At 42.5% G+C, this 16,179-nt stretch overlaps 1 protein-coding gene across 1 annotated transcript; it reads left to right on the top strand.

Moving 5' to 3' along the window:
* The first annotated feature begins 1 nt into the window (after position 1).
* Positions 2-14,993, top strand: Adprm (ADP-ribose/CDP-alcohol diphosphatase, manganese dependent). Its single transcript, XM_036197097.1, has 4 exons — positions 2-123; positions 10,712-11,338; positions 12,508-12,624; positions 14,551-14,993. The coding sequence occupies exons 2-4, from the start codon at positions 10,738-10,740 to the stop codon at positions 14,853-14,855; spliced, it is 1,023 nt and encodes a 340-aa protein (XP_036052990.1). The 5' UTR covers positions 2-123; positions 10,712-10,737; the 3' UTR covers positions 14,856-14,993.
* Positions 14,994-16,179: the final 1,186 nt, after the last annotated feature.

Raw genomic sequence — 16,179 nt, 5'->3', positions numbered from 1 at the left:
CATTTCCGCTGGAGCTTCCGCTTCCGCCGGAAGCCGGGCCAGGCCGCTGGAGCCTCTGGGCTCGGTGGTGATGCGGTTTACCCGCGGGTTGTCAAGGAGTCCAGGGTTGTGCGGCTGCAAGCGGTAGGTGGTTCTCCGGGATGGAAACGGGTGTTGCGGCCTGTAGGTCCCGGCCTTGGGGTTCTGGGCTGGGCCTGGCGGCGGCTGGAACAAACGAGCATCGCGGGGGGCGGGAGGGTACGACGATGGGACTAGGTGGCCCCGGGTCGGTTAGCAGGGTTCGCTGCTTCCAGTTGCAGGAGCCTGGGGATCCCCTCCCCCTGCACAATCTAAGAACCGGCCAGGTAGAGCTGCGAGGTCTCGGACGTTCAAAATAGAAGTCGTCGCATGACGTTTGAAATAATCCACGACTTAGAAAAAAATACTAAAATGACTTTTGAGTGTCTAGGGTGAGAAGAATAAGACCAAAAGTGCCGCTTCTACCTACAAGCCGCCTGAGAGCACGGCACTGCAAAAGTGTATGCCGCGTCATACCCATCCTTCATTTAGTCTCCAGTGGCTCGTTTCTTAAAAAAAAGTCTCACCCCCATCCCCACCCCCACCCCGATTTTAAAGTTTGTTGAAGGTTTCTGTTGTAGAATATTGTTTTGAGGTTGTGACTTTTGTTTACGTTGCATTTGTTTAACTCTGTGAAGCTGTGTTACTTTTCATGGCTAAAGTACCTGATGGTCTAATAAGAGCTGAACAGCCAATAGCAAGGCAGGAGAAAGGATAGGCGGGGCTGGCAGGCAGAGACTGTATAGAAGGAGAAATCTGGGGAGAGAGGAAGAAGTAGCCGGAGGAGGAGGAGGAGGAGATCAGGGGCCAGCCACCCAGCTACACAGCCAGCCACGGAGTAAGAGTGAAAGTAAAGTTACAGAAGTAAGAAAAGGAAAAAGCCCAGAAGCAAAAGGTAGAAGGGGTGATTTAAGTTAAGAAAAACTGGCAAGAAACAAGCTAAGCTAAGGCCAGGCATTTATAAGTAAGAATAAGCCCTGTGTGTGTGATTTACTTGGGAGCTGGATGGTGGGCCCCCAAAGAGTAAAGAGCAAAAACAAACAACAGGTTTCCTTATCTGGGACTGCTTGGTTAGTTGACTACAGCCACATACTTATTTTTCCTTGCGAAATTTTAACTCGTATTCTGTTCATTTGCTTATTATTTGCTGTGCACCTGCAGGGCAAATGACCCCCAGCTTGTTACCTGCTCTTGCTTATGACTCAGTGTCAGCAACCTTTACCGCTCCCTCCCCACCCTGCCTCTGTAGTGGTGTGTCAGTTTGTAAAACACCAGTACCCTTTAAGTAAAGCACTCCCCACCAGGGGATCCCAGCATTGCTTCAGTGATTATTGCCCTGGAGCATGATACTGTTTTCTCAGTGTCTGGACCGGCTGACCTATTATGCGGCTCTCTAACACGGTAATTACTGTTTGTAGTTTAAAGGTGTTTGTTTCTTCTCAAATTGATTTGGAAACTTCTGAAATTTATGCTCAAAGTAAGTAGAGTTTTTTAAAAATAGAGCATTATTGAAATTCATGAAGAGATTTTAACACGTGTTTTTAAGAACAGCGGTTAATAGAAAGGAAGAGAGTGTACACTCAAAAGCATTGATGTGGGCCTCTCAGGATAGACACACTTAATTGTCTTTATATGATTTGTATGGCTTCTGAAGAGATATCTCAAGAGATTGTCAAACAACTTTTTACTTTTATTTTCATTTTTTCTGGGAAATGAGATTATAGTCTGGCTCCTGGAGTGCACTAGATAGGATTATACAGGGGCCTTGGGACATGTTTAATGCAAATAAAGTTTATATTCTTGCTTGTAAAATTTCCAGAAACCTGTAGCTTTATATCTGGAAAAGGAGCAGGACCATACTCCAAGGTGATATGTGCTTAGGCCTTAAGCATAGTTCATTGCTGTTTCAACATTCTTATTTGAAATCTCTGTGTAAAGGGAATACCTTTTCTTTGTAGGCAACTTCACAGCAAACATTATTAATTGTGGGAAAATCTTGACTCTCAGCTGGCAAGAGACTCCATCCAGATTCCTTTTCATGTCTCCTACCTCATTTCCCCTCTGAAACTTTGATCCCTTAATTTTAAGTGTTGATGGTGGTTGTAGATATGTTTCCTATAACTTATTTGCTGAACAGGGATATATACCCTGCCTATCCAGCCATCAACTGTCTCAAGCTGTCTTATTAATATAGGATGTGAGAGAATCTGAGCGTGGAGATTACAAGATCATTATTCCATGGGAATGTACATGAGAGGATGCCATTACTCACCACAACAAACCACATAAACAATAAAGCATACAGTAGATTGTTATACCTGGTCCTAAGATTAGTACCAAAGTAACCAGGCCTTTTAATCACATGGTAGCTGAGACCTGTGATGTTAATGAATTGTTAAAACTTACCACAGAACTCTACGGTGATTTAACTGTGGTGTGTAAATCTTGGAGGATTGAGGATACCTATCCCTGTTGTCAGGTGCTCGGCTTCTTCTTGTGCGATTGACAGACTATCAGGGGACATCAGTGCGACTGTCCTTACCTGGACTTTTGGATTTAGGATTGGAAAATACAAAGAACAACTCTAAGAAGAATTGTTCATTTATTTTTAAATAAGATTTCAAATTGTGTGTGTACATATGAGTGCAGGTGCCCACGGAAGGCCAGAAGTGACAGATCCCCTGGAGTTTGAGCTGCAGGTGGTTGTGAGCTACCTGACATAGGTGCTGGGAACCGAACCCAGATTCCCTGCAAGAACAGTCTGCACTCTGAAGTTTTGAGCCATTGCACCAGCCTGTGGATTATATTTATTTATTTGTTCGTTCATTTATTTATTTATTTTAAGGTTTATTAAAGGATGTGCCTGTATATGTCGTGCCTTCAGATACCAGAAGAGGACTTTGGATCCTTTGGAGGCAGAGTTGCAGCTAGTTGTGAGCCGTCCAGTATGGATGCTAGGGTCTGAACTCTTTGTTTCTAAGGAATGAGCAGCAAACACACTTAACTACTGAGCCATCTCTCCAGCCCCCAACCAAGAAAGATTTAATGACTAAGTAGCTTTTTTTTTTTTAAAGGCAATGATGTAAGTTGTAGCCATTGAGTATGTATTATACCTACAGCACCTAAAAGGAAAACAGTGAAGAAGCCACAACACTAAGTAAGTAAGGTTCCAGTTACTCAGAGGTCTTAGAACTGAGGCTTAGCTTTGTTTTTAAGAAGGTAAGGATTTTTCTCTCTTGTCTGAAAAGAGCTTTCAGGTCTTCTCATGGTTTGCAGGTACAAGAGATCTTAGCGTGGGGTGCTCTTGAAGCAACAGTACGTTAGGGATTGTCCCTTTGTGGCTGCCAGGAAAGATGGCAGCCCCAGTGGGGCAGGGGCAGGAAGCCCAGCTGCTGCTGCTTCCTGTAACAGTCTTGGGCCTCTCTTCAGAGTCCCCTGCTCCGGTGAAGCTGGGTTCTCAGCTGCAGAGGAGTTTCAGGATGAATCAGAATGATGCATATTTGGAGTTTATTACAAGATTTTAGAGATTTAAGCATGAGAGCTAATAGGAAAGAAGGAGAGCCACAAGAGCATGGGTGTGGGGTTCTTAAGAGAGTAGCTAGTAGAGTTCTTCAATTCCTACTCAGCATGTTGGGTTACTGTCACTCAGAACTCATTTTTTCCTCCTGAAGATGACTCAGTGAAAGGTTTGAAATCCCCTTCTGTAGCCACATGTTTTTGCCCAGGGCAAAGTCTGTACTCAGCTGTAGGGTATATATATGATCAAACTCACATACAAATTAACGTTGTGTTTAATGTTGTATTCATCCCATCCATTAAATTCTATTAGCCAGGAATTTTACTACTCCAGCTTATTTGCTTACCAAAGTGTCTTTATGTATTGGATAAGATACAGTATTTTAATTGTAACCAGCTGTTGAATGGGTCACTGGTACTACCCCTAAGCCAGACTCCATAGAGCCTTGGCAAAGGTAGTATGTTGTGTAGTGTAAATCTGGAACTTTTATTATTAAAAGAAACCACCAAGATACCGGATGAGTCTGCTTACAGTTTAGGAACTTCTCTTGAGAGAGACAGGAAATACATAATACAATTTGATGCTTATTTTATCTTTAGTTGATGGGACTACTTAAATTGTGTGCTGGATGTGACTTTAGGCTGCTTTAAGTGGGATAGGCTAAACTGGAAATTTTCAAACTCCCTGGCACTGTTAACATGCCTGCTTCATCACAGGTCCAGACTCTTGTGACTAATCACAAGCATGCCCTGCCTTGCACTTCTTCTTCTTGACACTAACATTGTGAAATACTTTTTCTCTGAGTGTGTGGGGGTGTATTTTGTGGAGACGGGTATTTCTGTCAATTGGCTGCTTAGTTTCCATTTCCCCGCTAGAGATGGATTTGAGTTTGTGGTCTTTGTCCGCAAGGGCCAGTCTCTCAAGCTCTCCTGCCTCTATTTCCCCGAACCATAAAGCATAGCCCACAACTAGCAAAGAGTGATTTCTCTGCATGCTTGGTTCTCTTTGCCCACCCTTACTCATTGTGATCCTAACTGTCTGTCCCTGAATATAGCCTGGTCCTCCCCTGGGACTCTCATTTTCCCCTAACAGGTCACAGTGAGGTGTCGCAGAGATCCTCACGAGGTTGAGAGGCAAGTTCTCAGGCCTTCACTCATGACTAGTTACCCAGCAAAAGCAGCCTTGATCTTGTTAGTGGTGTGTGACCATGACCCCTCCCCTCCTTACCTCCTTTACCCCCTTCTTCCCACAGGTCACAAGTTAAAAAATACCTACAGGTGCTAGGTGATACTACGATGTCTCTAGAGATGAACTGGCCATTGATTTGTGTCTTACACAAGAAAACGATCTCTGAAGACATATTGCAAATACCATCTCATTGTCACTGCGGTCTGAAGTTTCTGTTGGTTTCAGGTCCACTGGTAAAACCAGGAGACAGAAATTGGTAGAAGGAAATTGACTTACATGAGGGATGAGAGTGTGGACAGTTAGGTGTTGAGGCTTTTAAGAGGTATAAGTAGTTACACTGAGATGATGTAATTATCCCCTGTGGGCCGTCCTTTTCTTTGAAAGGCAGAGCTGACCCAAGACTTGCTGGGAATTGGCACCTGCATTGTCTCTTTGGAGGCTCTGTTTTTCTGCCAGTCAGCTCACATTAGTTGAGGAGAGAGGCTGCTCTTAGAAATGCCTTTAGAACTCAGAGTAGCCGGTGAGAGGAGGTGGGTCTGTGGAAGATGAGCGGAAGTAATCTCTTGCTCTGCTTACATTACACATCAAGGCAGAGCAAAAGAGAAGATGAGCTCTCTCTGTTAAGTATTTCCTGAATGCTAAGTTTCAGGCCCATCATGAGTAGGACGAATTGCCAGACCTGGCACCTCTCAAGCAGCCAACTAAAATGCTTGTTTTGTCTGTTGGCTTGGTCCTCCATCCTTTTTCCTTTCAGGTAAGTCTTTTGCCTTGTATAAAACACCCTCCTACACCCTACCCCCTGATTATTGAGATCAAGGATCCCTTGTGTCCAGTATCACCAGCCTGATTTTATGTTTTCTGTTTATTCAAGATGATTTAGTTAGTAGCACTGTATATTGCCCCCCTTTCATTGACCTTAATTTTTGTAATGAGCTCAGGTATATTTTGCTCAAGGCTGGCCTTGAAATCATGATCCTCCTGCCTTGGCCTCCAGAATCCAGGGATTTCAGGCATGCATCATGGCACCCAGCCCCGACTTTCGTTTTAAAGGCCATTTGTATGCAGTTTTGATTTCTATCCAGAACAGACCAGAAGTGTGCGCTCCTTGTGTGGCTGCCCCCCACTTTTCTTTGGAAAGTTGTCAAACCTTAACCTAGTCCCTTGTTTGCCCACACTAACAGTGGAAAGTGACAGGTAACTGACAGGAAGTAATTAGGCTTGCCCTTCGGCATCAGGGGAACCTGTTGAGTGACAGTGGTACAGTGAGTGATAAAGGTAGATCTAGCAGTGGGTTCAGGTATTCAGCAGTTGCTAGGACCCTTTCTTTCCTCGTTCAGATTTGCTCCCTTCTATATTAGATTTTTGTCTCTACTAATTTCCCCTGAAACTCAAGTTGTGTTATAGTATGGATGAGAAAGTTACAGACCACCATGCATAGAAGGCCAAATTGGAGCCCTTTACTTTTGGCCTTAACCGAGAGTGGGTTAGCACCTCAAGGACACAAAGCCCCGGAATACAGCATTTTTAAAGACAAAAGACCACACTGACCACAAGTACATCAATCTTAGATAAGGGTCAAGGTAACCTTGCAACATCCGTGTCAGCAAAACATAATAGTTGTGTCAGTCACAGCATGACAATTAATTTTGATCTATACCTTTATCAGTTATTGAAGCATATCTTTAGTTTGTATAAACATGGTAAATACATCTGGACCATGGTCAGGGTCGTGGAAAATCCCAAATATGTTGCCAAGGTAGATGTGTCTGTTGAGGGGGGTTGGGTTGAAGAGTACCTAATCAGATACAAATTGGAGTCAGGACAAGACAGTGTTCTTTTAGTCATTACATTTGTAGTTTTCAGCTTAGTGAAAGGGGCAGCAAAAGTTGTGCTCAAGCTCTTGGAGGATGTTACTAAGCTGAAGTTTATTGACCCAGCTTGGGGTGAGTACCTACCCCTAGGTGGTTAGCCCAAATTGGGAGGTCACAAAATATGACCTCCGAAGGGAAATTGGCATGTAAGGAAATGGGGATGTAGTTACACAAACAACAGGAAATAAATGTTAAGTGAGCAAAAATAACATCTGCTTCCTGGAGAGAAGATAAGATCATTGGGTGTAGGCAGAGTTTTCCAAGATCAGCTTTGTTCCACCAGATGCTTCCCAAATAACTACTCAGGGAGTTATTATTAATTATAAATGCTCAGCTGATAGCTCAGGCTTATTACTAACTGGTTCTTACAACTTAAATTAACCAATTTCTATTAATCTGTGTGCAGCCCCAAGGCTCATCATGTCTTTTACCTCTCCTCCATGTCCTGCTTCCTTTCTGTCTATCTGGCAACTCTTCTGACTCTGCCCTTCTTCCCAGCATTCTCTCTGCCCTCAAAATCCTGCCTAGCCATCAGCCAATCAGCTTTTTATTAACAATGAGAGCAATATATATTTACAGTGTACAAAGAATGTGCTACCACAATTAGGACTAAACCTTCTTTAAGAGATCCACAGAACTTACTGTCACCTAAAATTTATGAGTTCAAATATCAAAACAAACGGCTTTGTCTGGCACAGCCAGAAGGCCGTTCTCAGGTCAGTTTTGTCTTGAGCTTTGGGGATGATGCTCATGGGACAGACTCGTTGCTGCATGGCCTTTGCTGTAATCCTATTCAGCTGTACTTGGAGTCACAAATACCTGAAACTAATTAGATCAGAGATTTTCAGATAAGTTAGATGAAATTCAAGTCTCTTGTAATTTTATTTGAGTTTTCCAGCTTTCCAATAAGAGTGTCTTTAGTCTACAGGAGGGTTAAGAAACTACTGCCCCATCACACATATTTAGACTTGATGTCTATCTAGTAAGGCTTTCAGGTGGAGACTATGGAAGAAGAGAACAAATTTTTAAAGTGCTTTAACAAAAACACTCTTTAAAAAATTAAAGAAAGGGCCTGGAGAGATGGCTCAGAGGTTAAGAGCACTGACTGTTTTTCCAGAGGTCCTGAGTTCAATTCCCAGCAACCACATGGTGGCTCACAGCCATCTGTCATGAGATCTAGCGCCCACTTCTGTCTACTAAATAAATAAATCTTTGTTTATTTGTTGTTACATATGTCCCACAGTACACGTTCAAAGGTCAAATGGCAACTTAGGGGCTGGGGTTCACTCTTCCCACCATGTGGGTCTTAGGAATTGAACTCAGCTCTTTAGTCTTGGCAGTTAGCAAGCACCTTTACCAAGTGAGCCAACTGGTGACAATGACTTCAGAATCAGGAGAGCCCTTTATCCTCACATCCAGCTGAGGTCTGACACCTGTGCTGAGTATGGAGTTGGAACCTCTGTTAGGAGTACACTTGAACTGGGATTAGATAGGAACTCTGGAGCTAGACAACAGGAGTCAGAAGGGTTATAGAAAGTCAGAGGAGTTTTTAGAAGATTTTAATCAGTTCACATAGAACTCCAGTGGGTTTTTCCCCCATGATAAGAATAGTTGATAATTTAATACCTTGGCCTTTTATGTTTGTCATAATCCTTAGTATTCTTGCTTCTTTTAGAGTTACAAATTCTGTTTATAAATAACCTAATGAGATTCTTCTCCCAAGTTTAATAGAGATTATGAGCTGAATGGAAAGATTTGTTTTCTGTTCTGGTTCAGGGATAGGGGTTGATTCTAAGATTAGGAAAACTGGTTCAAATTAGAATTCAGCTATTGAAGCAGGACCTGTTGTAGTTAGTTGTTTTTTACTCTTTACTCCTTAGGGGCCTGCCACCCAGCTCCCAAACACAGAGAGGCTTATTAATACTCAGCCTTAGCTTGGCTTGTTTCTTGCCAGCTTTTCTTAACTTAAATTATTCCATCTACCTTCTGCCTCTGGGCTTTTACCTTTCTCTATTTCTGTATACCTTTCATTATTTCTTACTCCATGGCTTGCTCTGTAGCTGGGTGGCTGGCCCTGATGTCCTCCTCCTTCTCTCATTCCCCTTCTCCTTCTATTTATCCTCTCTGCCTGTCAGCCCCTCCTGTCCTTTTTCCTGCCTTGCTATTGGCCATTCAGCTCTTTATTAGACCATCAGCTGTTTTAGACAGGCAAAATAACAAAGCTTCACAGAGTTAAACAAATGCAACATAAAAGAATGCAACACATCTTTGCATCATTAAATGTTCCACAGCATAAACAAATGTAATACATCTTAAAATAATATTCTACAACACCTGCTGCTCATGGAAAGGACAATGCTTACATTGATGTCATAGTGTTTGTATTTTTATTTATTTATTTCTATGTGATTGATTATGCACACATATATTTGAGAGCCCTGGGAGGCCAGAAGAGGAAATTAGATCCCTTGTAGCTGGAGTTAGAGGTAGTGTGAGCTTTCTGACATGGGTGCTAGGAATTCTGGTACCCTGGAAGAAACTCTATAAACCACTGGGTATCTCTCCAGCCCCTGCACTGGCTTTTTTAAATTTAAAATTATTCTTCGTGATATTAGTTACTTTTCTGTTGTGATTTTTTTTTTTTTTTTTTTAAAGAATGGTCAAAAAATAACTTACGGAAGAATTTAGTTTGGCTTATAGTTCAGAGGTATAAGAATCTTTTGTATCTGGGTGAGGTAGCACATGCCTTTAGTCCCAGCACTTTGAAGACAAAGGCAGACAGATCTGTATGTGTTCCAGGATAGCTCGGGTTATATAGAGACCCTGTCTCTAACACCGCTTTCCTCCACCCCGTGAGTATGTAGTAGCAGGCAGGCATGGTGGCCCAGCATAAAGCTAAAAGATCACATGTTTAATAGCAACATGAACCAGAGAGTAACTGAAGTGGGGAAGGGCTTTAAACTCTAAAAGCCCACCCTCAGTGGCTTACTTATTCCAGCAAGGCTGCCCTTTCCCATAATGCCTCCAACTGGGATTGGGACACCAAATTCCTGAGCCTCTGGGGACATTCCTCATTAAACTATCTCCTTTTCTTTTCATATCACTGCCTTTCCTTAATACTTCAGATACAAAAAAGGGAGAGACTGATTTCTGCAGGCTGCTCATCAACAAAGAGAAAAGACGGCCTGCTGGAGTACCCCAGAGTGAAGGTCTGCTATGGAAAGTAGAGCGGATGAGTGTGAGTGTGATGGTGAGGTGTGACGGGTGAGGTTCTGGTGGAATTGTTTGACTAGGAGAGGATATACTATCATGTTGTTGTTTGTTTTTCACTCTTTTGGGGACTCACCACCCAGCTCCAAAATAAATCATACACAGAGTCTTATTACTTACGAATGCTTGACCTTAGCTTGGCTTGTTTCTTGCCAGTTTTCCTTAACTTAAATTATCCCATCTACCTTTTGCCTCTGGGCTTTTCTGCTCTCTTACTTCTGTAAATCTTACTCCATGGCTTGCTGTGTAGCTGGGTGGCTGGCCCCTGGAGTCTTCTTCCTTCTCTGGTTACTTCTTTCTTCTCCCTCCTCCCAGATTTCTCCTTCTATTTATCCTCTCTGCCTACCATCCCTGCCTATCCTTTCTTCTGCCTTGCTATTAGCCATTCAGTTCTTTATTAGACCAGTCAGGTGTTTTAGACAGGCACAGTAACACAGCTTCACAAAGTTAAATAAATGCAACATAAACAAAAGTAATACACCTTAAAATAATATTCCACAACAATATCAACATGTTTTAAATGGGTGGAACATGATGATTCCAGATTTGAATTTGGTTGTTGTAGTTGGAATTACTGATGGTCAATATGATAGTACCCTTTTGTAAATTGTTAGTCTTCTGGGTGATAGAGGTTATCATCTTTTTTATGGATGAGAACTAAAGCATTTTAGAGCTGAGACATTGAACCCTAGAGCCCGCACACATGTCCATCTGTCTTGCTGTCTAGTCAATTAACCCATTTTGTCATTCTTTTCTACCCATTGGAAAGCTGCAATATTTTAACTTGGGTATTTTTCCCTCTCGTTAGCTTATTTAGAAGACTGCTTGGAGGTAATGGCTGATCATCTGGATGCTGATGCCTTGGCTGATGGTTCAGAGCCACTTTTTTCCTTTGGAGTTATAGCAGATATTCAGTATGCTGATTTAGAAGATGGATTCAATTATCAAAGAAGCAGGCGGAGGTATTACCGGCACAGTCTTGTTCACTTACAGGGTGCCATTGAAGACTGGAATAAAGAACGCAGCACGCCCTGTTGTGTCCTCCAGCTTGGAGACATCATTGATGGCTACAACGCACAGTATAAAGTTTCAGAAAAGTCTCTAGAACTTGTCATGGACACATTCAAAATGCTTAAAGCCCCAGTTCACCACACATGGGGAAACCATGAGTTCTATAACTTCAATAGAGACTTTTTAGCAAACTCGAAACTTAACAGCAAGTTTCTAGAAGACCGAATTGTACAGCATCCCGAGACCACGCCATCAGAGAACTATTATGCTTATCACTTTGTACCATTCCCTAAATTCCGGTTTATTTTACTTGATGCTTATGACCTGAGTGTCTTGGGCATAGATCAATCTTCTCCAAAATATGAGCAGTGTATGAAGATGCTGAGGGAGCACAACCCAAATGTGGAGTTAAATAGTCCCCAAGGTGAATTATTGCTTTGAGCTGAGAATCTAATACATTGTCTTTAAATTCTTCAGCTACCTTTTATTCAGCAGGAAGATGGATGATTAAGGTAAAATTTATTGTCGCTGTTGTTCAGGGTCAGGATTCTTAACAAGCTTGAGGTCACATAAATTGGTTATAAGTTATTTAAACTTCAGACATTTAACAGATATTTGAGTACCCATCATAAGCACTGCACATATATATGGAGAGAATCATAGCAGTAGGTAGGTAGAGCAGATAATAAATATATTTTTTAGCTTTCTGTCACTGATCAGTACCTAAAATAATTAACTTGCGAGGAGGAAAGGTCTCTTGGCTTATGGTTTGGGGTAGGGGGTGGGGAGGGGGAGGAAGGTGGTTTAGTTCGTAGTCCCTTGGCCTGATTGCATTTGGGCCTGTGGTGAAGCAGCATGTTAAGACAGGGAATACCTACTAGAGCAAGCTGCTTACTCATAGCCAGGAAGCAAAGTCGGGAAAGAGGGCCTGAGCTTGTAGTCTCCCTTGTGACTTGACTTCCCTCACTAGCTCCTACCTCTAAAAGATGCTACCACCTTAGTTGGTGACCAAGTCTTCAACACATGAGCCTTATTGACTATTTCAGATCCAAACTCTAGCAGGAGATGAAACAAAAGCAAGATTATCTTCTCAGTGATAACTGTGCTGAGAAAACGGAGTGTGTTACAACGAAGAACTAGGGATGCTGTTTTAGATTAGGTGAATAGAAAGAGGCGCTCCATGGACTCAAGTATTTAAACTGTTGTCTAGATGACAGGATTTACACTTAGAGTGGGGTGGGAAGCTAGCAGGCATAGGGAGACACAAGTGCAAGGTCACTAAGTTGCGTAAGACTTTGGCATTATTAAGTAGCACAGGCTTCACTGGGGTGAAGGTGACAGGTATAAGGCTGTGTAGTAGGGCTCAGAGGACATCTTATGGGGGGTTCTGTTTTTAGTGTAGTGGAAAGCCAGTGTAGTAAGCAGAGGAGACCAAGACTAGAATTCACATTGCTGTGTTTATATATTGCTCTACATCCTTAAAATGGTGATCAGATATCCCTAAAGAACATGTTCTTTATGTTAGCCAAACTTGAATGTCCAAATGAGGGAGAAAATGACATGCCATGGGTCTAATTTGCTGAATTCATTCAGGACTTTCTGAGCCCCAGTATGTCCAGTTTAATGGAGGATTCAGCCAAGAACAGCTGAACTGGTTGAATGAAGTTCTTACATTCTCAGACCTGAACCAGGAAAAGGTGGTGATTGTGAGTAAGTATGTAAATTGTTTCTTTGGTTACACTGACATTTTAGAAATTGGAAAGTTATCCATGAAAGAACAGTAATATTTGTATTTTGATACCTTCTTTCTGTAAAACAGCATCTTTAACTACATTTTCTTGAGATTTTAAAATAATTTTATTTAATGTATGAATGTTTGCCTGGATGTATCTTACAGTACCTGAGAAGGCCAGAAGAGGGTGTCATATCTCTTCTGGAATTACAGACAGTTGTGAGCTGACATGTGGGTGCTGGGCATTGAATCCAGGTCCTCTGGAAGAGCAGCCAGTGCTCTTAATTTCTGAGCCATCCTTCCAGTACTAGTTTTTACTGAAATATAACGTAAGTCTTAACATTTAAGAATGAATCAGGAAAGAATTGTAAAACAAAAACGTTTTGTCATCTCTTAGTGTCTCTGAGTTTCCCTTGTAGGTTTCAAAGTGGACTTTTCCTAACTGTGATCAAATTATGTACTAATTTTAACTGAGGAATTCTTTTCAGGCCCCACCAAGTCTTAGCCTTAGGAGCCCTGGCTGGCAGTGAAAATGACACCATTGGGTAACTGTTGCCCAGCTGAAGCAAAGTTAGTATGAGGTGTGACAGGCAAGCTCTTGAGGTTCTCTGTCAATCTCACAGTTGCACAGGCATTAGTGCCCTGTTATTTTCATTTAGAACCAGTTTTGGGAGACACTGCCATCAGAGACATAGGCAGTTTGGAAATTATGACTGTGTGCACATGATGGTGGGATGCCAGCTGCCTCTTGGTGGTATGAACTTTGTGAGTGTTGACAAACAAAACCTGTGAACTACAATTTTCTCAGCTTTGTAACACGTGAAATCATTAATGAAAATCCTTTGAAGATGATAGGCTGTTCAGGTGGTTGATAATATAAATGTGTTTCTGTCTGTAAAGTGGATGGAACAGGAGCATGGCATTTGACTGTCCTTTTAGCCTCTCTTAGCCTTATTATAACCGTTCGGGTCAGAGAGAGGAAGAACGAAAGGACACACACACACACACACACACACACACACACACACACACATTTCCTCCTGCTTTAGGGATCTCTTACCCACTCCCTTTCTCACTTGCTTATAAATAGGTAAGTAGAAAATAGAACTTGTTTAAATGTAAGAATACACATGAACAGGAGCAGAGCAGAGCTAAGTGACTGGGAAGAAGCTGAGATTGGTGAGCTGTGTTGCCTCCCTTCAGAGTGAACCTCTGGCCTGATGTATGCTCTCGGACTAACCAATGTGTTGGCTCTGTGGATTGGAAGTCCCCTGTGCCTGTGGATTTCCTATGGGCCACAGGTCAACTATCCCAGCTTTAATCAGTTTTCTCAGCTGCAAATTGGATCTGGCAGCCTTGATCTCCAGATGTTCTTTAAAGTCTTCTGAACTGTTTCTGTTCAGTGACTTTTTTTTTTTTTTTTTTTTTTTTTAATATAACAAAACCCCTGGGCAGCTCCTAAGCTGTTTTTTAGCTTCATCATTCATTATATGTAACATTCCTATTTATGGAAATCAGTGAGATTGGATTTCAGTGCAGAATCTGGCTGACTCCTGGCTGCCCTTATAGATGCCCGGCACAGGATGTCCTTGGGATTCTGAAGGCCTTGGACATGATTTTCCTATACAAATAATGTCTGCCACCTTACATCTGAACAGCTACCGGTCTATCCACTCTGTGTGCCAGAGATGAGGCTACAGATTGCCTGCTCAGTACCTTAGTCTGGTTTTGAACTCATAATCCTCCTGCAGCTTCCCAAGTGCTGAAATTACAGAGCACATTGTCGCCTTGGTCTTCGTGTAGATGAAGAAGCATTATACTTAGGTTTGGTTTTCCTGAATAGTAGCTTTCAGTCTTTTCTTGATGGAAAATGATTTAATTGGCTCCTAATTTTTCTTTAACAGGCCATCTTCCCATTTACCCAGAGGCCTCTGACTGTGTGTGCTTGGCTTGGAACTACATGGATGCTCTGTCAATCATATGGCCTCACAAGTGTGTGGTGTGTTTCCTTGCTGGTCACACACATGATGGTGGCTACTCTGAGGATCCTTTTGGTATACACCATGTCAACCTTGAAGGAGTTATTGAAACAGCTCCGGACAGCCAGGCCTTCGGCACAGTTCATGTCTACCCTGACAAAATGATACTGAAAGGGAGAGGCAGAGTTCCAGACAGAATTATGAATTACAAAAGGGAACAAGCTTTGTGATTTTAGTCTCATTGTCTTGTCTGTCTTTGTAGAAAGAGAATGACATTCTTTTGTGTTTTACTCCATTGCATATAAAGTTAAATTCTTACCAGGTGTGGTGGCTCATGCCTTTAATCTCAGCACTTGGGAGTCAGAGAGTTCGAGGCCAGCCTGGTCTACAGAGTGAGTTCCAGGACAGCCAGGGCTGTGACATAGAGAAACCCTGTCTTGGGGGGGAGGGGGAGTTAAAATTCTCAGTCCCATTGTTAAGTATTCTGTTTGTCTACAAAGTGGCTTTGTGGCTTCAGTATGTATAAGTGAAGATAAAATTCAGAAGTGTTATTTTTGGATAATATATCCAAGTACTGGCAGCTGGAATGTCAAGTAAACCAGGAAGGAGACTTGTGGGTATGTAGTCTGATAAGGGACTGCATTTAGCCTGATTTGAATTTCTTCTTTTTCATACAAGGAGAATGTGCTCTTATGTTAACTCTAGAGCTTAATACATGGAAGCCCAGGCAAGTCGGCCATGCTTACCCGCTGTGTGAGCAGGCTTCCAACCATTTTGGTTCAGAGCACCTGTACTTAGATAAAGATGACACTCCTGTTCTGTGAAGAAAAGCTGAGAAGTTAATTTAGGTGAAAACATGGTGCTTCCTTTCATCTGAGAAGGGCCTGCAGGTACATGCCAAGTGACACCAGACCAACCACCATGCTGATTGCTGGCACCTCTGGTCTGTCTGAAATACCCAGTACTCTGCAGGACCACAGTGTAGAAAATGATTTATTTTTTATTTCCTCTGTAGACACACAGAGCCCATGTAACCCCACTGCTGTTTGTGTCAAGGCTTATCTGCAGAAAGTCTTGACACAAACAGACCATTGAAGAGTTTGATTCAGGGCTGGAAGACCGAAATACTGGTCACCATAAGAACCTATGAAGTGCCTACCAGAAAACAGGCACGTTCATTTTCTATGACTGCTCCAGTGAATTCTTGAGTACTCATGTGGCAGCTTACCACATGTGTTTGTTCTCTGGTTGTTCTAATGGTCAGGATTCTGAAATCATTTCACCAGGCTGAAAACAAAGTGGGTGTGGCCACAGTCCAGTGGGAAGCTCTGGCCAGAATCCTCTCTCTTGTCTTCCAGCCTCTCAAGGTGCACGTGGGCATTGCTTGGCCCTCTGGATAGTTCAAGCACCTGTCCGAGTCAGGATTCTTGATCTCATGTGCAAAATTCATCTCACAGTGTAAGGTAACAGGGATTGTGATTACCCAGCTGGCCACAGCACAACTGTCATGTGTTCCTTTGTACACTGATGTCACCAGGATGGAAAGAGACAAAA

Source organism: Onychomys torridus, chromosome 8, assembly GCF_903995425.1.
Source record: "Onychomys torridus chromosome 8, mOncTor1.1, whole genome shotgun sequence".
In the NCBI taxonomy this organism is placed as follows: Eukaryota; Metazoa; Chordata; class Mammalia; order Rodentia; family Cricetidae; genus Onychomys; species Onychomys torridus.
The sequence above is the reverse complement of the archived record's forward strand: the minus strand, read 5'-3'. Positions and strand labels throughout refer to the sequence as shown.